Genomic DNA, 23,356 nt, shown 5'->3' with positions numbered 1-23,356 from the left:
AGAATTACAGGCATGAGCTATTGTCCAGCTTTTTTGAGCTTTTTATATATTCTGGATATCACTTATCTGATGAATAGCTGGCAAAGATTTTCTCCCATTCTGTGAGTCGTCTCATGATTCTGGAAATTGTTTCCTTTAGTGTACAGAAGCTTTTTTTTAATTTGATGCAAACCCATTTGTTAATTATCACTCTTATTTCCTGGGCAATTGGAGTCCTATTCAGAAAATAATTGCCTATGCCTGTATTACTCCCATAATAGTTTCAAAGTTTCAGATTTCACATTAGGATTTTGGTCCATTTTGAGTTGATTTTTGTATAGGATGAAAGATAGGAGTCTAGCTTCAGTCTTTTGCATGTACATAACCAGTTTTCCCAGCACTATTTGTTGAAGAGGCTGTCTCTTCTCCAATGAATGTTTTTGGCTTCTTTGTCAAAAATCAAATAGATGAAGCTGTGTGGATTTATTTCTGGGTCTTCTGTTCCACTGTTTTTTCATGTCTGTTGTGTGCCAATACTAAGCTACTTTTCAGCAGAGTCTTTATGATCTTTTAAATAAAGGACCATGTCATCTACAAATAGGGAAAATTTGTATCCTTATTTAAATATCTTTTATTTTATTCTGGCCTTATTACATTGGCTAGGAATTCTAGTACTATATTGACTATGAGTGGGAAGAGTGGACATCCTTTGCTTATTTCTGATTTCAGAGGAAATGATTTCAGGTTTTCCCCATTTCATATGATGTTAGCTATAGGTTTGTCATATATAACATTTATTATGTTGAGATAAAAGTTTCTTCCAAGCTTTTATCATGAAAGGATGTTGAATTTTGTCAAAGGCTTTTTCTGCATCTATTAAGATGGTCATGTGATTTTTGTCCTTGATTCCATTTATGTGTTATATTACATTTATTGATTTGCATAAGTTGAACCATCTTTGCATTCCTGGAATGAAACCAAACTGATCATGGTACATGATTTTCCTAATGTGTTGTTGAATTCAGTTTGTAAGTATTTTGTTGAAAATTTTTGCACCTATGTTTATCAAGGAAATTTATCTATGATTTTCTTTTTTATTAGGTTATTATCAGATTGTGGTATCAGAATAATACTAGGTTCATGGACTCACTTTGGCAGCATTCCTTACCTTTCTATTTTGTGCAGTAGTTTGAGGAAAACTAGTGTGACTTCTTCTTTAAAGGTCTAGTAGAATTCAGCAGTGAATCTATTCAGTCCTGGGATCTTCTTTGTTGGTAGACTCTATTATTCAATCTCGCTGTTTGTTATAGATCTATTTATGTGGTTTATATCCTCATGGTTCAGTTTTGATAGCTCATATGTATCTGGAGATTTACCCATTTCTTCTAGATTTTCTAGTTTATTAGAATATAAGTTTTCAAAGTATTCCCTAATGAGCCTCCAGATTTCATTAGCATTTGTTCTGATATCCCCTTTTTTATTTCTAATTTTATGAATTTTTATCTTTTCTCTCCTTCATTTGGTTAGTTTGGCTAAGGTTTGTCAATATTATTTATCTTTTCAAAAAACAAACTTTTTGTTTCATTGATTCTTTGTATTTTTTTTGGTCTCCATTTCATTCATTTCTGCCCCAATTCTTACTATTTCTTTCTGCTTATTACATTTTGGTTTTGTCTTATTTTTCCTAAAAGCTTGTGGTGCATCAGTAAGCAATTTATTTGAGACCCTTCTACTTTTTTTGCTGTTGGTGCTCATAGGTATAAGCTTTCCCAAAGGTTAAAGTAAGTTATGTTTTCATTTTCATTAGATTATAGGAACTTTTTAATTTCCTTCATTTCTTTGATGACCCACTGATGATTCAACAACATATTGTTCAGCCACATGTTTTTTGAGTATTTTCTGTAGTTTCTTGGCTATTGACTTCTAGTTTGTTCCTTTGTGGTCTGACAGAACACATGGAGTTATTTCAATTTCCTTATATTTTTAAAGACTTGCATTAAGTCTTAAAACATGATCTATTTTGGAGAAGTTTCATGGGCTGCTGTGTATTGCACAGCTGCTGAATGAAGTATTCTGTAGATGTCTGTTAAGTCTAAGTCTTCTATAGTTTTATTTAATTATGTTTACTGATTTTTTGGTGTGTGTGGGGGGAGGTCTGGATGGCCTACCAATTGACTGAAGTATGGAAGACTTTTACTATTACTGTGTTGGGATTTATTTGTGCTTGTAAGTCCAGTAGTGCTTGTTTAATGAAATTGTGTGTGCCAACATTTGGAGCATACATGTTAACAATTGTTATCTCCTCTCAACGGATTGTTCCCTTTATTAATATGAAGTCACTTTCTTTGTCTCTTCTGACTAATTTTGGTTTGAAGCCTGTTTCATCATATATGAGTATACCTACTCCTGCCTGCTTTGGGGATCCATTTATTTGGAAAATGTTTTTCTATCCTTTTACCTTACACTTTATTAGTGAGATGTGGTTTTTGTATGCAACAAAATGGGTGGGTTTTACTTTTTAATCCAACCCACCAGTCTATATATCTCAATTAGAGAATTTGATACTATAACATCGAGTGTCATTACAGAAAGGTATTTTATGAGATTTTGTTGGTTTTGTGATGTTTGCTTCTTTCCTAATCCTCATGTGCTAATCTACTCATCTAGTGAATTTTTCCATTCCTATATTTTCCTGGTTGTGATTATCTTCCTCTTCTGTGTGTAGGATTCCTGTAGTGCTGGTTTAGTGGCCACAAATTCCTTTAGTTTTTGTTTGTCATGGAAAGTTTTTATTTCTCCTCCAACTAAGAAGGATAGCTTTGCTAGATACATTAATATAGGTGGACAGTTACTTTTTTTTTAGGGCTTGGATTATATCAACCCATGCCTTCCATGCTTTTAGAGTTTCTGATTGATTTGCCTTTAAAAGTGACTCCTAACTTGTTTCTCAAGATTGAGCTTTTCCTTTGCAGCTTTCAATATTCTTTGTTCTGTATATTTAGTATGCTAGTTATAACATTTCTAGGGTTTTTCATTTTAGGACTTTCATATGTGGTCATCTATACTTGGATGACCCTTTGTCTTTGTCTAATTGATCTAATTCCTCTACCTTATCTGCAATCCCTGTTACTCTTTTCAACTTCTTCAGTTCTATTAGCAAGACTTTCAACAGTTTTTATTTGGGTTATCAAGCTTTTCATTTCCTGGGTTTCAATTTTTTTTTTTTTTTAGGATTTCTATCTTTCATTGAATTCCTCTTTCATATCCTGAATGCTCTTCCTTATTTCATCCAGCTGTTTGTTTGAATTTTCTTGAGTTCATTCTGCTCTTTATTTGTGGCCTCTTTGAATTCATTAAGGTGCATATAAATGTGCTGTTTAATTTTATTGATCATTCTTACCACTACTTTTTTGAATTCACTGTTTGAAATTTCATCCACTTCACTGTTCTTCAAGTCCTTTTTTATGGAATCATTGACTTTTGAAGGAGACATTTTGTTTTGTTCTTCATAGAACTTGTGTTTCTATGTTGGGATTTACACATATGAGACAGTTTTTGGTTGGAGGCTTTAATCTCTCATGTCCTTTTGGTTAGAGTTTTCACAGAGACTGGGTTAACTAGTTGGCTTATGGTGCATTTTCTTTTTACTAAACTGGGGGTGGGGACTAGAAGAGTGGCTCAAGTGGTAGATTGCCTACCTAGACTGAGGGTGGTGGGGTTTAGTAGTCAAAAATTCAAGCACAGTGCTAATGACACTGGGTGCTGCCCCTTTACTCCACTCAGGGAGAAGAAGCTTAGCTACAAGTTATCATAGTTGATGTATACTCACCATGAGAATACAGTAATACCTAATAAATACCAATCCCCATCAGTCTACCAGTTTCTTAAGACAAATAAAGGAGCAAAGGTGACACTGCCTGGACTAAGAAGATCTTAATTAATAAGAGTGGTAATGGGAAGGAGATAAGAGGGATAATGCTAGTCAACAGTACAAGGTGTATGGTATTTTAAGAATGGGAGATTGAAGGCTTTGATTAATAGAAGGGGGTAAGGAGAAAGTAGAATAAGTAGAAGAGATCTAGCTAAAGGTTCATTAGGAAAAAGAAAGGAGAAAGAGAAAATAAGAAAAGTAAGACAATCAAACAAACCAAACAATCTGGCAATCTGCCTGATAAAACTATAGGCAACAAAGTATTGTAGATGTGGGAATAAAGATAGAATAAAAATAAATGAGAGAACTAGTCTAATTATACATGGAAAGAAAGTAAAACTGGGGAAGAAAAGAGAGAGAAGGAGATATAATTAAAGATTGAATATTGAAAAATGGCTGTTGTAGCTCATATACAATAACTATAAAAATGGAAGGGGGAAAAAGCAGAACTAAAAAGCAAGAAAGAATAAAAATACCCAAAACAAATGTACAAAAAAAAAAAAAGTCAAGGGGTGGTAGGTGGGCATGGCTCAAGTGGTACAGCATTTGCCTAGCAAGTACAAGGCTCTGAGTTCAAACATCAGTAACATGCACACACACACACACACACACACACACACAAAAGACAAAACAAAACATAGTGTTTTCATGGACAATTTTTTTTTAAATATGAGCTTGTCCTTCCAGTTAGAGTGACCTGGCTTGGAGTCAGCATATCAGGATGGTGGCTTCCCTGAGCCTTGGGATAGTTCCTTACTGTAAAAGGTAGACATAAAGTTCTGATTATAGGGAGAGCTCTCAAGCCACTCCCCACAAATGTCATGCTCTGTCTCCCAGATTCCCATTAAGTTATAGTCTGTTGTCTATACAATTGTCCTTTGGTTCCCAGATCTGAGACTGTTGTGCTGTATTCTGGGCTTGCTGTAACTCTGCCAGTTACACTGCTTAGCTCTTTGCCACCAAGATTTTCTAGATGTAGCTGTGACTATTGGTGGAGTTATGCTGTTCCTCAAGATTGTAATCTTTCCTTTAGTGAGTGTTTCTGCAGATGTGATTGGTGTGGCCTCCTTGGGTTTCCACTGTGGTTGGACCAGAGAACTCTGCTATTTGCAGCTTCTCTCACCCAGCTCTATCACTACCACTTTGGAGTCCATGCAGTCCATTTACATTGTCCATGGGTCTGTGCCCTCTGCAGCCCTCCATGAGCTTGTAGGATGCTAATGGAATCAGATCTACTCTGCCATCAGCAGTGACTTCCTTAGCAGTTTTGTAGGGAGTTTGGTACGAGGTTAACTCTTCAATAAAGTGTGTCCATGAGGAGAGATGCTGGTTGATGTCACTCACTATTTCCATAAATACTTTCTATTCCAGACCACCAATCTAAAAAACTTGGATATTTTCTTTGATACACTCTCTCATGATCCTATTATCTACCGCTACATCTTCCTAAATGTCATAACCACTAGTTACTACATCTTAATGTTTTTTTCCTTTAAACATTTTTTATTATCATATTATTGTTGTACTGGGGATACACTGTGATATTTACAATAGTGCTTACAATATATCACAGTTGAATTCACCCCCCATCAATCTCCTTTACTCTCCTGCCCCACTCTTAGAATAGTTTCAACAAATCTCATTTTTCCATTTTCATACACAAGTACCTAATATTTCCACCATATTCACCTTTGCTTTTTTCTTCAAGCTGTTTCACAATCTTCTCTTGGTTTCTTATTCCAGTGGTTTTAGGAATTGTCATCAAGTGACCTAAATTTTACTAGCACTACAAGCAAAATATTACTGTTTTTTTTCTGTTCTTTCTTTCATTTTCTCTTTTCTTTATCCCTTTCCTTCCCTTCCTTTCTCCTCCCTCCCTTCCTTCCTTTTTCAACAATGTCTCACTATGTGCTCCACATTGGTCTCATACTTGCTATGTAGCCTAGACTGCCCTCAAACTCTTGATCCTCCTGCCTCAACCTCCTGAGTGCTGGGATTACAGGTGTGCACCATCATGCCTGCTAAAAGATTTTTCTCCTTTATGATTTTTCCTGAACTCTATGTTAGATTAGCATCCTAAAATTGTGCAACATTGTATTTATTCCTTCTCAACACTATTAGTTGTCTTCTCAGGATAAAATCTACTGTCTTTCTTCCAGTATTTAAAGTGTTGACTAACAGTAGTACCCTGTTACCCATGGTTGTGCTTTCTGCAGTTTTAGTTACCTGTGGTCAACCATAGTCTGAAAATGTTAAGTGGAAAATTCCAGAAATAAACAATTAATGTTTCTACTGTACAATGTTCTGACTGGTGTGATAAAATATGATGCTGTCCTGCTCCATCCCATCCAGGACATGAATCATCCCTTCACCCAGAATATCCACTCTGTATATACTACCCACTTGTTGGTCAGTTGGTAATTGTTTTGGTTATCATACTGACTATTGTGGTACTGCATGCTTGTGTTCAAGTAGCCCTTACATAGCAGCCCTCCACTATACCACAATATCTACACCATTTACTGTATTACCTTACCTCATCATAAGAAGAGTGAGTATAGCAGTGTATAATAAGATTTTTGGAGAGAGAGACTACATTCATATAATTTTTACTATATTGGTATTGCTTTAATTTATTATTATTATTAATATTTCATTGTGTCTTATGAACTTTTACATATGTATAAGAAAAACATAGTTTATAGAAGGTTCAGAACTATTTGTGATTTCAGTCATTCTCTTGAGTTCTTGGAGTATATCCTCTGTATGTAGGGGCATGATAAATGAGGCAAAATAAAAGTGGCTTAAACAAAATAGATGTAAAACTTCAGAGAGACCCAGGACAGGTTTGGTTCTTGATAGTATTAAAGACCCTTGTTCCTTTTATATTTTTATTCTATTGTGACATGTTTTCCCACATTCATTTTGTGGTCCCAAATGGCTCTTGAACTCTGTCCTCATTCCAGTTAGCAAAAGAAGAAAAGGAGAAGAAAAGAGCTCGCCTTATTTAAGGAGACTTCCTAGATGTTGCACTTATCACTGCTTTTAGTCAAAACTTATTTTCATGGCCAAATGTAGTTTCACTGATGACCACATGCTACAGTTCAAATGTTTTTTGGTCCCCTCTCAAAATGATGTTGAAATTTAATCCCCAGCACAATGATGTTAGGAAGTGTGGCCTTTGGGAAGTGACTGAGTCATGAGGGATCTGTCTCCACGAATGGGATCAGTTGTCCTCATAAAATATCTTAGTGAGGAAATTCAGCCCTTTTTGCCTTTCTATTCACTGGACACAGCATTCTTCCTCTCCAGGGATGCAGCATTAAGGCACCATCTTGGATGCAGAGAACAGCCCTCAACAGTCAGCTGAAACTGCTGGCACCTGATCTTGATCTTCCATGATTCCAGGACTGCTCTTTATAAATTATCCCATCACAGAAATTTTTCTATAGCAACACAAAATAGACGAAGATGGGAAAGGTCAAGTTAATTTTTTTTTTTTTTTGTGGTACTGGGGTTTGAACTCAGGGCCTACACCTCAGTAGGCCTTTTTTTGGTGATGGGTTTTTTCAAGATAGGATCTTGTGAACTAGTTGCCCAGGCTGGCTTTGAACCATGATTCCCCCTAATCTCTGCCTCCTGAGAAGCTAGGATTACAGGTATAAGCCACTGGTGTCCAGCTATATTGTATTCTTTCTTGGTTATATATACATACATATATAGCTCAATAAAGATGTGTTAAATATCTACACTAACATTGTCATTATGTGAGAAATATGATTATGCATGTGGATTTGTAAGTTAGCTGGAAAAACAAGAAATAAAATACTAATACATGTAAATATAATCTTATTTAGGGAAACAGTATCAATGCATAGACTTCCTCTATTCTTAAAGATCAATATTGATATTTATTAATAATAGATAATGATTACATGAGAAAGACCATTCACTTTTATGTTAAAATAGCGAATTTCCAAAACTTCTGAGGACTCAGATATGGGAAAAATTAGTGCTTACTAAAAGAGATATTGGGGTGCATGATCTTCTGAGTGGCTTCTCCTGCCATGGCAGTTGCTCTGTGTTGAGTAATTCTGCTGATCCTCATTGTATTTCATGCCCCGCATTTGTGAGTTATTAAGTGTGTATAATCTATGGGCATGGCGTGTGCAGATATAAGCCCGTGGCCTTGGTTTTGCCACTGAGTTAAATGGTCTCTTACGAGTTCAAAGCTTCTCTTAATCATATTTATGTGAGGAAGTTTGAAGAACTGTGGCCTCTGTGCCATGAATATTAATATAGCACTCTGCATATCCTTCTCACTTTATGAAACCCTTTCGCAATTATACAAGGACAGTTTATTTGGTGATGTGAGCTACTACTTAATAAATGAAAAAAGTGTGTCTCAGAGTTTAGCTTACTTCTGGCCACATAGATAATGAGTGGCTGTCCAGACTCAATCCCAGTTCTTTTACTCTAGGTGATTATCAACATGGGTTCTTGAAGGCATTTTTTTCCCCCTTAGATGTACTTTGCAAAGAGAATCAAGAGTCTAATGTGGACTTCCTAATTAGACAAATTCTATCATTATCTATATATGCTGTCTTATTTGCTTAAAAATAGATATTTAAAGCAAGATGTGGTTGAAAAATTTAAAATTCCCAAGTGTGACACTATCTCAATTATTTTTTATTTATGTATTTTTTTATTAGTCTAGACTTATTAGTCTAAACTTTATTAGTCTATTGTGGTACTGGGGTTTGAACTCAAGGCTTCGTGCTTGTGGGAGGCACTCTACCACTTGAGCCCTGCTTCCAGTCCTACTATCTCAAATCCTTTACATTAAAAGCTAAGAATAGTAGTTGTGTACTTGCTAGTATTTGATTGTAGAAAAGTCTGGCTGTTAGTAAAAGGCTATTAGAGTCAATAATAGTGGGGCCATCTATTTCTATTAGTTTTTTGTGTGATAAAAGTATTTAAAGAATTTATGTTGTTAATTGGGTATGGCACTGAACAAAAGGAATTACATGGCTCCAGTATATTATATATATCTGCTACCATGTACAAGTATATACATATATTATTATGAACACAAGTACAGAACATGTAAGTTAAAATATTAATATAGTCACATTGCACTTTTTCTAGGGTAGGAAAAGGAATAGAAAGTCATTACACAACTGCTGTGAAAAGAGGAGAAATTGATATTGTCCTGTTCTTTAATGGAAAAGGAAAACTTTTGAGCATCTTAAAATAATTTTGAATTTTATTTTACTTTATTTTATTGTGCTAGGTGAGGGTATATTGTGGCATTTACAAAAGTTTTTGCAATATATCAAATATATCATACTTGAATTCACACCCTTCACCATTCTCCTTCATCCCTCCTTCCCCCATTACTGGAACAGTTTCAACAAGTCTCATTTTTCCATTTACATACATGTGTACACAGTATTTGCACTATGTTCACCCTCCCATGGCCTTTCACCACCTCTTCCCCCCTCACTGGTACCAACCTCCCCAGGCAGGACCTGTTCTGATTTTGTAAAAGAAAAAAAAAATGACATTTTTGTTTAAGACAGTTACACAGGGAGTTTTCTTGTGACATTTCCATATGTATGTATTATAACCCGAATTGGTTCACCTCCTCTATTTTTCTTCTTTTTATCTTAGTCCCCTTCTTATGATGGTTTCAACGGGTTTAAAAATTCTATATTCATTCTTATATAGGGAACACATCAACCATATTCATCTTCTTAACTTTCTTCTTTTACCTTTCCTCTCTCGTATGTCACCTCCCCTTAGTGTGACCTGTTTTTCATATATTCCTGTATTTGTATATTACACATATGAGAGAAAACATGCAGTTTTTGGCCTTCTGAACCTGGCTAACTTCACTTAAGATGATGTTCTCCAGTTCTATCCATTTACCTGCAAACAACAAAATTTCATTCTTCTTTGTTGCTGAATAAAATTCCATTATATATAAGTATCACATTTTCTTAATCCATTCATCAGTAGTGGGCATCATAACTGTTTCCATAGCTTAGTTATTGTGTATAATGCTGCAATAAACATGGGTGTGCAGCTGCCTTTGTTGTAACCTGACTTACATTCCTTCAGGTATACTCCTAGGAGTGGAATTGCTGTATTGTATGGCAGTTTTTAGTTTTTTTGAGAAATCTTCATACTGTTTTCACCGTGGTTGTACTAAAAACATTCCCACCAGCAGTGTATGAAGGTTCCTTTTTCCTCCACATCTCGCCAACATTTATAATTTTGTATTTTAGTTGGATATTGGGTAACTTGGTTTTGCATACTTTGGTCAAGATTTAGGTCTGTTGCTTCCACATTAGAGGAAGCAAATACTAACCAGAAAAAAAAGATTTAGGAAATGAAAGATACTTTATTTCATCCCTCCCCAGCATCTAGTGTAGAAGATAAATAGTAGCTATTTATTGAGTGCTTACTATGTGCCAACCATCTGCTACATACTTTCTCCCTAGATCTTCCAACAACTCTGTGAGGGAAAAATGATACAATACCTTATTTACAGAGGAACTTGAAATTCCAAGAGGTTAGTAACGAAGGTGATGGGTGTGTGTGTGTGAGGGGAGGGGTAGCAGAACTCATGTCTGTTGCTCCTAAGTTTATTTTTTTCAACCTCTATTCATCGAAGCAACAGTAAATTCTCTTAGCTGAGCTTTACAGCAAAGAACTCAACACAGAATTATCTAAACTGGAGAAGGTACTAATGTTGGTTTGTTAGGTAAACATCACCAAACCTCACAGGAGCCAAGGTTAATTACTACATCCGGCTTCATAGCATTTTACAGTCATTATATCAACTCTTGTTAATGATGACATCATAATAACTCTTTAGTTCCAAGGAGAATAAAGAATAAAGCTTAGTGTCAAAATTGTTGGGAACTTGTTCTCCAGCATTAGTCTCTTAGAAACAAGGAGGTTTTCTAATTTGATAAACTTTTTCAAACTGAACCCCAGTCTAAAGTACTTTAGAGTTTTAAAATTCTCTTCACAGCTGGGCACCAGTGGCTTATGCCTGTAATCCTTGCTACTCAGGAGGCAGAGTGCAGGAGGATCGTAGTTCAAAGCCAGCCTCTGCAAATAATTCGGGAAACCCTATCTCGAAATACCCTCCACAAAAAATGGGCCATTGCTCAAGGAGCAGGCCCTGAGTTCAAGCCCCAGTACAGCAAAAAAAAAAAAAAAAACAAAAAACCTCTTCATGTTGAAACTATTCAATTACATTAATAGTGCAGTACACTATTAAGCACTATATGAAAAATGTGGAATCTACAGTCTACTGTCTCCAAGCAGCTATAGATACACAGGTGCTATTGATCTATTAGTTGGATACAGTACTATTTGTAATTATTACATGGATCATCTGTAACTGCTTGTGAAGCAAACATTTGTCACATAGCAAAATGTTTAGAATAGGAAAGTTGACACATAATAGCTTTGATGTTTCACTAAAATCAACTTTAGATACCAGGCTGCAGATACAACCTATTGATGTGTGGTCGGTCTCCAGAAAAATGTGGTTTATGATTTGATTAAATTAAAAAAAAAAAAAAAACCGCCTCACCCCCAAACTTCCTGTGTGTGTTGACAAATTTATCTTTTGTGACCAGCAAGGTGACATGGCCCAACTGTTTGTGGCCTCGGAAGTATCTTCATGGGGTGGGGTGTAGGTTCAAAAGTGGTTAGGACAGAAGGGGCGGAAGGTTCAGCTGAAAACGCAGTGGCATCAGTTGGTGGCTAGGGACCCGTCTAAGGGGAAGCATCCGAATCTCTGTCAAAGCTGTGGTTCTTGGAGGAGTCCGGACAGAGACCTAAGCAGCTCTCAGTGGACGCGATCGAGCCACCTGTCAGACAAGAGCCTCCCGGAATTGAAACTGGGGCGGAGGAGGGCGGCAGGGGCCCCAGAGGAAGACTGCGGGGAAGCGGATCTCAGTTGGGGAGGAACTGGGGGATGGAAGGGCTGCGCTAAACCGCAGAAGTCTTCACGTGGTCTCCAGAACCCCCCTGGGGCACGCGGTGGGTAGGTAGGCTCGGCTGCACGCTCCTCCCCTGAGCCTTTCAGCTCCTCCTTCCAGACACGTGACCGCAGCCGGCTGGTCTCTTCGCTTCTGCAGCATAGCTCGCTCTGTTTCTTCCCTCCCGCCGCTGGGCCCTTCTTCTCCCCGGTTCCCATCCCTCCGCCCTCCCCCACCTCCTTCCTCATTCGCCAATCGGAGCTCGAGTTTGGAAGGGCCCGCCCCTCCGCCATTTTCTTCGCTTGTTCATTGGCTGAAGCCTCAAGGACGCGTCCCGAGGGCGGGTGGCAGCCATTGGTGGGATGAGCAATCCGAGTTCCCGGATGAGGGAACATTCTGCAGTATAAAGGGAGCGGGGAAGGCGGGAGACAGCGCAGTTTGAATCGCGGTGCGACGACGGAGTAGGTGGTGGGATCTCGCTGTGTGTTGGACTAGCCTTTTCTCTGCCTTGCTTGTTTGAGCTTCAGCAGAATTCGAAATGGTAAACTTCGCAGATACGCTTGGTAACTCCGCGGGTTTTTGCCGGCGGGAGAAAAACCCGTTACACAGGGGGATGGGAATGAAGTGACGGTTGGGAACGCGCGGAGATAGGATTTGGACGAGCGGGGGGAGGTGTTTTGTTGGCTACGGACGGAGCAGCCTCGGATCTCGCGGCGGGCGGCGACGGTTGGGTGGCGCGCGCAGCGCCGCTGGGGGCCGGCGGGCGGGCGGAGGCGCGCGGCCGCGGAGGGCGCGCGGCGGGGGCCGGCGGGCGGGGTCGCCCTTGCGTCGCGCGGCGGGCCGGAGACCCCGGCGGGGCGCGGGGACGCGCTCGCGCCCGGGACGCGCCGCGGTGGGGGAGGGGCGCGCCGCCCTGGTAATTCTATATTTTCCGTTCCTCCTCCGCGGTCGGGCGTCTGCGCGCCGCAGGCTGGTGGTAAGGCTGGGAAGGACTCCGGAAAGGCCAAGACAAAGGCGGTTTCCCGCTCGCAGAGAGCCGGCTTGCAGGTAGGCAGTTGATCCTGCAATCTGAGTCGTGGCGTCTGTCTTTGCATCACTTTCTTGTTTATCATAGCATTAGATGGGCGTTTGGTCTGCGTGGTTGATGTGTCGCGACTTGGCCTGCCGATACGATAAAGGGGGGGCGTCGATCACGTGTGTAGATGCTAGGGCCCATTGCAGCACCACCATCCATGCCCCTTTGGCGCGCGTGTTGTTTTCCCGTCTTTGATTCTTACCGTTGTGCATTTGTGTTTGTGTGCTTAAAATTAAGTTCCCAGTGGGCCGTATTCACCGACACCTGAAATCTAGGACAACCAGCCATGGACGTGTGGGCGCTACTGCCGCCGTGTACAGCGCAGCCATCCTGGAGTACCTCACCGCAGAGGTAAATGGGTGTACGCCTGTAATCTGGAAAAGCTTTGTGGGGCGGGGGAAAGCGGAGAGAGGGAAGAAGGAAAGTGATGCAAGAAAACTCTCGGGCCGCGAGCTTCGAGCGGACTAAGCGGACGCTAGAGGGAGCTAGTGCTCAATAAGGGAGCCCAGGGAGCTTGGCTGTGCAGCTCTTGGAAATAGCATTGCTTGCTTCTTGAATAGCTTTGGCATGTCTTGCTATTCAGGTGCGGGGGGGAGGGGGGCGCGGCGACACTGGTAGGTTTACATTCGTTAAGGTTTGATAGTTGTCTGTTGAAGATCGATTCTATTCTGCCTTCTAGGTACTTGAACTGGCAGGAAATGCATCAAAAGATTTAAAGGTAAAGCGTATTACCCCTCGTCATTTGCAACTTGCTATTCGTGGAGATGAAGAATTGGACTCTCTCATCAAGGCTACAATTGCTGGTGGTGGTATGTAATTACTAACGTTTCAAGTCCCTTTAGAAAAGGAGAATTCTTTGCTTTAATTTCGATTAGTTCTAGAAGACATTCAAATATATTTTCACTGTTGCAGTATTTTCATGAAATTTGGTTTATGTATGTAATTGAATCTTCGTATTTGAACTTAAAGACATTCTAAGTGGAACAATAAGCTACCTTGGTTTCATGTACTGAGATTTACAGTTAATCTCTGTCACTTTCCTAGGTGTCATCCCCCATATCCACAAATCTCTGATTGGGAAGAAAGGACAACAGAAGACTGTCTAAAGGATGCCTGGGTTCCTTCTTATCTCAGGACTCTAAATACTCTAACAGCTGTCCAGTGTTGGTGATTCCAGTGGACTGTATCTCTGTGAAAACACAATTTTGCCTTTTTGTAATTCTATTTGAGCAGGTTGGAAGCTTAATTAGCTTTCCCACCAACCAAATTTCTGCATTCGAGTCTTAACCATATTTAAGTGTTACTGTGGCTTCAAAGAAGCTATTGATTCTGAAGTAGTGGGTTTTGATTGAGTTGACTGTTTTTAAAAAACTGTTTGGATTTTAATTGTGATGCAGAAGTTATAGTAACAACATTTGGTTTTGTACAGACATTATTTCCACTCTGGTGGATAAGCTCAATAAAGGTCATATCCCAAACTAGTTGTTTTAAACTTGTTTGATTGTGATAGGAACTTGTTTCCTTTGAAGATCTCTTTCAGCAATAACCAAGCACATTTTCTCCTTTGGAATTAAAAGTTAATCTGTATATCAACAGTCATATAACCCAAGTATTAGTTTTTTTTGTTATAAAGTGATGATTTTTAAAATTTGGCAGAGGCTGGAAAATGGTATAAGTCGTGCTTGCTATATGTGACAGTACTACACTAATACACTTAATGGTAGATCTGGGGAGGTAGGAAAGACCTCCATACAATAAACTTTCAATGTAGACTTGGAAGGTAGTAGTGCTTTCTATGTGTCAGGTAATTCTTTGAAGTCTGAAAGTGTTAAGATACTTGGATATGCGGTCCCTGTTTCCTAGAAGAGAATTGGATTCCTTTTGAAAGTAGGAAGTTTCTAACTTGGCTAACAATAGCTTTTTGACTCACCATGTAAAATTTGGTGTTTGTGGTTGAGTGGATCACTTGGCCCAGGAGAGTTTCTTGACGTTCTCATTTAACCCCTGTAAGAATTCTGGATTCAGGCAAGTTCAAAATTATAGTTTTTTGAGTGTGTACATTAATAAACTTTTTTAGTGTGAATTTTTTACTTAGCATTTTTACATTTACTTAGATGTGTACACATTATTTGGGCCATTCCCCCCACCCCCATTACTAAACATTAAGTGCTTCTCCCCCTTCCCCTTTCCTGAGAATACCAGAGGGACCGGGTAATTCCCATAGGCAATTCTGTAAGAATGGGGAAAGGAGGTGAGAAGTAGGTGAGATCGGGTTCCTGCCTTATTTTGGGTGCTTTATGCTTTCATCAGAGTAATTGCAAACTACAGAAAATGGCTTTGCATCTGCTGGACAGCCAGCATGTGAGTCAGGCGAGCCTGAGGTTAGGGTGCCCCAGTACGCTCTGATGCGGGCGGAAGCGCTGAGTTTGGGTCTGACAGCGGTTCTCACCTGACCCAGTCCTGCTTGACCCGACTTAGGGGCCCAGAGGCGGGGCCTCAGTTCCTGGGAATCGGCCTGAAATCCAGGCTCCGCTGTCCCCGCCCCGCCGTCCAGGCCTGGGAAGGCAGGCTGGGTCTGCGTCCGGAGGTCAGGGGGCGCGGCGCCCCGATGCCGCGGCCGGTCCCCGCCCCGCGGAGCCCCACCCCCGCCGGGCTGCCATCGCCCGCCCCTCGGACCGTCGGCTCGGAGCTCGTGGGCGCCGTGCACCGCCGCCGTGTCGGCTTGGACGCCCAGGCCAGGAGCCGGGTCCCGGGCCCGGACGGATGCGGCTCGCGCTCTAGCGGCCCGCGGGGGGCGGGGAGGCCGCCGAGAGGAGGCGGAGCTGCGAGGCCCGCGCCCGGGCCGCCACCACCGCGGTCCCCTGCGCTCCGCCCCGCTCGTCGCCGCACGCCCCCGCCCGCCCGCCCGCCCGCCGGGCCGGCCTGCCTCCTCCGCCGCGTCGGCGGCCTCCCCCGCGTAGCTGCGCTACCGGAGGAAGCGGAAGACCGCGCGAGCCATGGAGGGGAACCGGGACGAAGCGGAGAAATGTGTGGAGATTGCCCGGGAGGCCCTGAACGCCGGCAACCGCGACAAGGCCCAGCGCTTCCTGCAGAAGGCCGAGAAGCTCTACCCACTGCCTGCGGCCCGCGGTGAGACCCCGGTGCCCCCCCTCCCGCTGCCCGCCCCGCCCCGACCGCCCCCGCCTGACCCCGGCCTGGCCTCGTCGCCCCGGGCGCCCTCCGCACCGCCCGCCTGTGGGTCGTCGGTTCCTGTCCGTTTTCGAAAGCGTCCATCCATCCCCCATCCCCCAAGAGCTGACTTGTCTGGTTCCGTCTTAGCAGAGTGGGGCTTTGTATACTTTATATGGGGTGCTAATTATATGACCCTCACTCTCCGCATCCTCACCTCCGAGTAACGCCTAGGCCCCTGATGAAGTGAGAGGAGCACGGGGAATGCTAGTGGCTAATCTCAGGCTTCACCATCCCTGGGTTCTGTAGAAAAGTGTTCCCCAAGCAAACATCTTCAAATACCTGAGATGACATTGCTTTTCCCTGGGGGGGGGGGGGGGGTTGAGGGGGAAGAAAGAGAGAGAGAGAGAGAGAGAGAGAGAGAGAGAGAGAGAGAGAGAGAGAGATCCTTTACAAGAGAGGAACACACAGTTGGCAAGAATGCCCAAGATTTATTAATGATTTGCTAAATAGAATCTGATTTATTAACACCATGATTATGGACAAATTAGGTAAATCTCTAAGGAACAGGGTCCTGGGCTTGTTTTGGTTGAATTTGCCTTATTCATCGTCCTGCTCTCTAGGCTTCAAAGTAACATAACCAACATAAGAACACTTGAGGTGCAAGAGTTGTGCCTAGCATTCTGTACGAATTATTTATTTTTCGGTTCAGTCCTGGGTAGAGGTATAGTATTCAGTAGACCAGATTTACCCACGTGAAAAGACATTTTTGGTGAATGAATGAATGACTATTTCTTACCCATGGTCACAGAGGACATGGCCTAGTCAGAATAGTAGTTGAACTTTCAGACCCAAGACCTCTAGCCACACCACTCTACTGCCTTGCCAACAGACCATTTCTCTAAGGTTCAAAGTATTTCGACGTTCAGAAGGTTCAGAACAAAATTACTAATACATTCACAAGCGTGTGGGACTCTGTTTTACTTTGTTTTCTTTATTTTACATCGTTCAAACTCTTTGTCTTTTCCCTTTATTCTTTACATCAGCATTGGAAAGAGGACAGGAAAAGGAAGTGAAAGAGAAGAAAGTTATTATTTTTTTAATTGTAAAAATTGCACTATAACATTTACTACCTTAGCCATTTGTAAGAGTCCCGTTTGGTGGTGGTGTTAAGTATGCTCACATTGTTGTGCAGGGGATCTTCTGTACTTTTTTAATCTTACATCCCCTGACACTATACCAATTAAATAACTCCTCTCTGCTCCCTGTCCCCATCCCCTGGCAACCACCATTCTACTTGCAATTTTTATGGCTTTGACTACTTTAGATACCTTATGTAAGAGAACTCATGCAGTATTTGTCTTTGTGTGACTGCTTATTTCACTTAGCAATAATATTCTCAAGTTTCGTCCACATTGAAGCTTGTGACAGAGTTCATTTGTCTTAAATGTTGAATAATATCCCACATTTTCTTTATCCATTCATCTGTCAGTGGACATTTGGGTTTCTTCTACCTCTTGGCTTTTGTGAATGATGTTATTATGCAAAGATCCTGAGTTCAGTTCTGGATATTATACCCAGAAGTGGGATTGCTAGATCATATGGTAATTCTAACTCTAATTTTTGAGGAACTACCATCCTGTTTTCCATAGCAGCTGGTTCCAGTTTCAAAGCATACTCCCTAACACTTATTTTCTGGTTTTTGCTTGTTTTGGTGGTAGCTCTTCTAGTGGGTGAGAGGTGACATCTCATTGTGGTTTTGATTTGCATTTCCTGATGATTAGTAATGTTGAGGAATTTCTTATACGCTTGTTGGCCATTGGTATGTCATCTTTGGAGAAATGTCTGTGCAAGTTTTCTGCCCACTAAAAACTCAGGCTATTTGGTGTTTGTTGTTACCGAGTTGTAGGAGTTCTTTATATTCTCTGAATATTAACCCTTATCAGATGTTGGCTTGCTGATATTTTCTCCCCTTCTGTAAGTTGTGTTTTCACTCTGTTGATTGTATCAATTGGTGCTTAGAAGTTTTTAAGTTTTATGTAGTCCATTTGTGTATTGTTGCTTTGTTGTTTGTGCTTTTAGTGACATACCCAAGAAATCATTGCCAGAGTTGATATTTTTAAATTGTCCCGTACTGTATGAATATATGACTTCATTTAGTTATTATGTCGTCCTAGAGGGATAGTTTTAACATTAAAAAAGTAGTCACTCTATACTGAGTAACTTAACTTTGGGAGCCTGGTCCTTCACCAACTACTGGCTCGTACCTTTTACTTAGTCAAATTAGACATCCTCTCTAATCCGCATTTGTACAGTGGGGATGCTGTACCAGTTTCATAATGTTGTGAGGATTAAATGGGTTAATACATGTAAAGCATCTAACAGTAACCACTCAATTAATTTTGATATGGCCTCCATTTTATAAGGATGAGGACCTGAGAATAGTGTGTGTGTGTGTGTTTGTGTGTGTACTGGAGTTCAAACTCAGGGCCTTGTATTTGCTAGGCAGGTGCTCTACCACTTGAAGGACCCCTCCAGTCCTTTTTGCTTTATTTTTCAGGTAGGGTCTTCATTCTTTGTTCAGGCTGGCCTGGATCAGGCATATGCCACAACTCCCAACTTTTGTCCATGCCAGCCTCAAACCATGATCTTCCTGACCTCTGCCTCCCCAGTAGCTGGGATTATAGTGATAAGCCACTGAGCCTGGCAGGATCTGAGGATTCTTAACACCTGACCAAATTTAACAGTGGCATGTAAACAACCTGAATCAAGCTACTAAAGAATACTGTAAAATATCAAAGCACAACAGTTACTGCTCTTCAAGACATGAACATAGGAGAAATTCAGAAACGTAAGAGGGAAAGTCAGTGGCACAAATGTATCGTAAGGGCAGTGTGTAATTACCCAATAGAGTGATAGGGTATAATTGTGAGGTAGTCTAAAAACATTCATTCTGATGCAGACTTTGTCTCTGACATATTTATAATTGGGGACGAGTTACTTAGCTTTTCTAAGCTTTAATTATATGCAAAATGAAGATGTCATCACAGTTGATGTGACCTGAAATAAAACTATGTGCAAATACTTAGGAAAGCACATTTTAAATAGAATATTCTCAGAAGATGTTTATTGGAATAATTTAAGAATTCAGGAGGGGGGAAGATCTAGAACATTTGTGAAAGTCCCTGTTAAAAATGCACTATAGAGAAGGAACTGGAACTATTAGTTACAATGAGATTTTAAAATTTCATCCCCGAATTTCATCTATTCTGGAATACCACTAAACCCTTATAACTCAGAAATTTGACTTAATTTTCTTCTGGATGTCCTTATATTAAGGCAAAACAAAATACTGCATTTTGATATCCATTATTCTCATGTTACAGAAAATGGAAAAATATGAGACTAAATTATAAGCTAAATTCCAAGGTTTTTTTTTTCCTCTTAAAATTTTATTCTTGTTATGTAAAAAAGAAGTCTGGTTGAAAAAACTTTTTCTTTCTTTTTTTTTTAAATGTTTTTATTTTTATTTGCAGTACTGGCATTTCAACTCAGAGCTTCCAGCAGGCACTCTACCACTTGAGCCACACTCCCAGCCCCGACTGATAAAAGACATTGTAATAAGTTGGAAAGAGTTTTCCTTGAGGAAAAACATCTCTAAATGGATCTAGGACATTGTTACTTTCCATGTTTTTAGTTGAGAATATTATTTTACAGAATGCTTATTAAAGTGTACTTTTGAAATTTCAAATGTTCATATCATGAGTTTAGGTTTAAAATGTTAATATGTATGAATAAGTATACTTAGGAAATACATTTTGGTAAAATATCAGGAGACAGCAAGTTATGTTTTGGCTTCCCAAACTGCATGTTTCTTGAAGTATTGATAAGTTTTGGACTTTTGTAGAGGGATTTAGTCTCAAAGTTATAATGCTTAATTTATACTGCTATTTTTTTCTTTTTCTTTTTTTTTTTTTTGGTACTAGAGTTTGAACTCAGGGCCTCACACTTTCCAAGGCTGGCACTCTACCACTTGAGCCACTCCACCAGCCCTGGTTTTTTTGGGGTGTGTGTCAGGTATTTTTGAGATAGAGTCTCCTGAACTATTTACCTCAGGCTGGCTTCAAACAGCAATCCTCCTGATCTCTGCCTCCCAAGTAGCTAGGATTACAGGCATGAGCCACCAGTGCCTGGCTGCTATTTTAATATTTTAATTTTTCATAGTAATTGAGGGGGACAGTTTGAAGTATACATTTTTAAAAGGGAAAAGCAGTTTCATTGTTTTTAAGAATATCATAGTTTGAACCAAATTGTGGCCTACAGCATCAAAAGAAGCCATTCTATGTTTAATGAAGAGATAAGCTTCTTAAATGGATAATCTGTAATTTGCACCATCAATCCACACCATAGCAATAAAAGTAATCCTTTTTGTTTTTTTCCTTGTGTGTGAGATGTGTGTCAATTTTTATTTTTTGCCACATTCTTCTCCTTTTTGTCTCACTTAGAATGGTGAATTCTTTTAAACATCATTATCTATCTGGAGTACTCTCCATCGTAGTCTTTTTAATATAATTCCATTCTTTTTCCAATTGGCTCAGTTGAAATATAGTGATGAGTACAGATTATACATTCAAAACAGTCATTTCTACATCATCAAGTTAAGTGTTACAAAGGAATTTCTAAAATTCAGTGAGTAGTCTACCTAATTCAGATGTTAGAGTGGAAAGAATACTGAATTTGGATTTGAACCTTAATTTAATACTAGTGTGACTTTGGGTATATGAATCTTTCTGAACCTCAATTTCCTCATCTATAAAATGGGGGTTATTTATTCAACAGATGTTTATTGTGTGCATATTTTTCCATTGCAGGCAGTATCCCAGGGTAGAGGAATTCAGTAGGCATTAAGACAAAGTCTTTGCTTTTGGAGTTTACATTCTGGAGGAAAATTAAGTATCTGTTGGTTTCTTTCATCTTTTTTGGAGCCTCATTTTTCTAATCTATAATCTTCACAGGATTATTGTGAGGATATTATGTTAATTGCTATAATAATGTCAGATTATTACTATACCAGCCTTGGAGTTGATAGTATAATATTTTTCTGTTGTTTTTTTAAAGTACTTTTTTGAACACAAAATAATTGCTTTCAAGTAGAACTGATGTCGATTTGGATTGAGTACTTAGTTAACAAGTTTTTCTGCCTTGGGGCATTTCACATTTTTGTTGTCTGTGTATAAGCTGTCTCTCTTCTATATTAAAAACTCTTTAGAAGAAGTCAGAAGCTATTTTAATCTTAATCATTCCTTTTACTCCCATAATGCATAATGGTGTTTAAACTATACTGCGGCATCTAGAGACCAGGATTTTCTGGAATGATGTCTGTTTATAAAATTTACAACTTTCATTTCAAGGATTTATTAAATAAGTGAAAATTTTATAGCGATATGTAAGATGTTCTATGTTAACTCATTTGCAAATGAAGCTTTCCATAGTCATACTAACTTGAAAATGTACCTGTAAGGATTGTGACTAGCAAGAGTTGTGAAGAATATAGATGTCCACTAGTGGGAACTGACAAAATAAGCTCTGTATGTCTACTAAAAATGATGACATGAACTTAATTGCTATAAAAACTTATCCTCAGCATATCAGTAATTGGAAAATTAAGCTACAAACACATGTAGATTATCCTGTTTTTTTGTTTAAAAATATCTAAAAAGCTAGATGGCTGGCAAACTAGAGTAACTAGAATTAAATACCAAAAATGGTGTGATTTTTGTTTCTTGTGTGGGATTTTTAAGTGTTATTTTCCTTTGTTATTTAATAAGTCAGAAAAGTCCAATGTGTTCTAAATTCTGGCAATACTTGATCTGGATCAGTATTTTCTTAGGATTTGCTTCAGTAATTGTTAATACAGAAAATGTTCCTTATTTTATTTTTAAGATGATGAAACTGAACTTTGAGCCTCAGAAGTAGTAGAATTTGTTCAAGTTTAAACTCAGAGCCAGTGTTTAGTGTAAACTCATGTACACAATACAGCTGTTGTTAAGCAGAGAGCCCCTGTGCCTAAAGTTGTAGAAAACTTTTCAGTATTATAATAACTGCTAAAAATCTGAAACAACCATATATGATCCTGCTTTGCAATATCTAGCATCCAGTTATTAACATAGAAGATGTCCAGAGAAACAGTGGGAAAACTCACTTATGCTAAGGATAAAAGTGAATGAACCGATAACTTCTCACTGCATACATAGGATTTTCGTGGCCACTTGTAAATGTTAAACAAATATAACCACTTTTATGTCTGGCATCACAACTTTTAGAAGGTAATTTCTTCATTTGTTAGCTGAAACACTTCTTAAAAAGACACTTCTCCCTCACCTGTTTTATGGTTATTCAGTTGCACAGTTCACACAGGAGAACCAGAGAAAATGCTAGATTGCTTTTATCAGATTTCAGGAAAAGGAGCTGGTTCCCTGTCATTGTCCAAACACAGCTGCTTGTTATTTTTTAGGTTGCTAGCCAGTGGAAACCCTTTATAATACAGAGATATACACAGTTTTAAATGGTTACTTTGCTCTTTGGTACAACAGAGTGTTTCAGGCTCTTGTGTATATTTCTTGTACTAGACCTGGAAGTAGCCACATCTCTTATGAATTTGATTTGTTAGTTGAAAACGGTGTTTCGGCATCATATTGCAGTCTCTAGATTATTATTTTGGGGGCTTTTCAATGCACAAAACTAGGAAATGTTAGGAAATAAGTGGTGTGCATGCAAGTGTGTTTATGTTCTTTTTAAAGATAGTTTATGATTTTACACTGTTATTCCCAATTTAAGTTAAGCACTTCAGGGTTTTTGCTTATACTTTTTGCTTGTCTTTCTGTATCCCTTGTTCCTCAGTAGTAGTCTTGGTTCTCAAAGACAAAGGAAGTTACTGAATATGTTATGATTACTTACTTGCTTCATGCTATATCATATATGTAATAGGTTTAGAGCAGTACTAACTCACCAATATAATTGTTGAAAACACTTAAATTTTGTTTATATGTACTCTCCCTGTTTTCCCATTTTATTATTATTACTATTTGACTATATTTTTGTCACTGATGGCCCACATATACAGGGACGGTCCCTTAAGATTATATCACCTAGTGATGTTGTGGCCATCTTAGCTTGTGCAAGTATACTGTGTTCCCACAG

General features: G+C 39.5%; 2 protein-coding genes across 5 annotated transcripts in view; both read left to right on the top strand.

Annotated features, from left to right (window-relative positions):
• Window positions 1–12,280: 12,280 nt before the first annotated feature.
• Window positions 12,281–14,466, top strand: H2az1 (H2A.Z variant histone 1). 2 transcript variants are annotated; one of them, XM_020180997.2, is made up of 5 exons: window positions 12,290–12,454; window positions 12,883–12,960; window positions 13,226–13,339; window positions 13,668–13,797; window positions 14,033–14,466. In XM_020180997.2, the coding sequence occupies exons 1-5, from the start codon at window positions 12,452–12,454 to the stop codon at window positions 14,092–14,094; spliced, it is 387 nt and encodes a 128-aa protein (XP_020036586.1). In that variant the 5' UTR covers window positions 12,290–12,451; the 3' UTR covers window positions 14,095–14,466. The 2 variants fall into 2 exon arrangements, with proteins under 2 accessions (XP_073897532.1, XP_020036586.1); XM_074041431.1 differs by lacking the exon at window positions 12,883–12,960 and having other exon boundaries at window positions 12,281–12,454.
• A 1,427-nt stretch (window positions 14,467–15,893) lies between these two features.
• The window catches only part of Dnajb14 (DnaJ heat shock protein family (Hsp40) member B14), a 41,725-nt gene continuing 34,262 nt past the window's right edge, over window positions 15,894–23,356 (top strand). For all 3 annotated transcript variants that reach the window (XM_020181005.2, XM_020181004.2, XM_074041432.1), the window contains exon 1: window positions 15,894–16,117. In XM_020181005.2, the coding sequence (XP_020036594.1) occupies window positions 16,014–16,117 (104 nt within the window). In that variant the 5' untranslated portion in view covers window positions 15,894–16,013. The remainder of the gene's footprint in view (window positions 16,118–23,356) is intronic.

The sequence above is a fragment of the Castor canadensis genome, chromosome 9 (assembly GCF_047511655.1).
Source record: "Castor canadensis chromosome 9, mCasCan1.hap1v2, whole genome shotgun sequence".
Taxonomy (NCBI): Eukaryota; Metazoa; Chordata; class Mammalia; order Rodentia; family Castoridae; genus Castor; species Castor canadensis.
The sequence above is the reverse complement of the archived record's forward strand: the minus strand, read 5'-3'. Positions and strand labels throughout refer to the sequence as shown.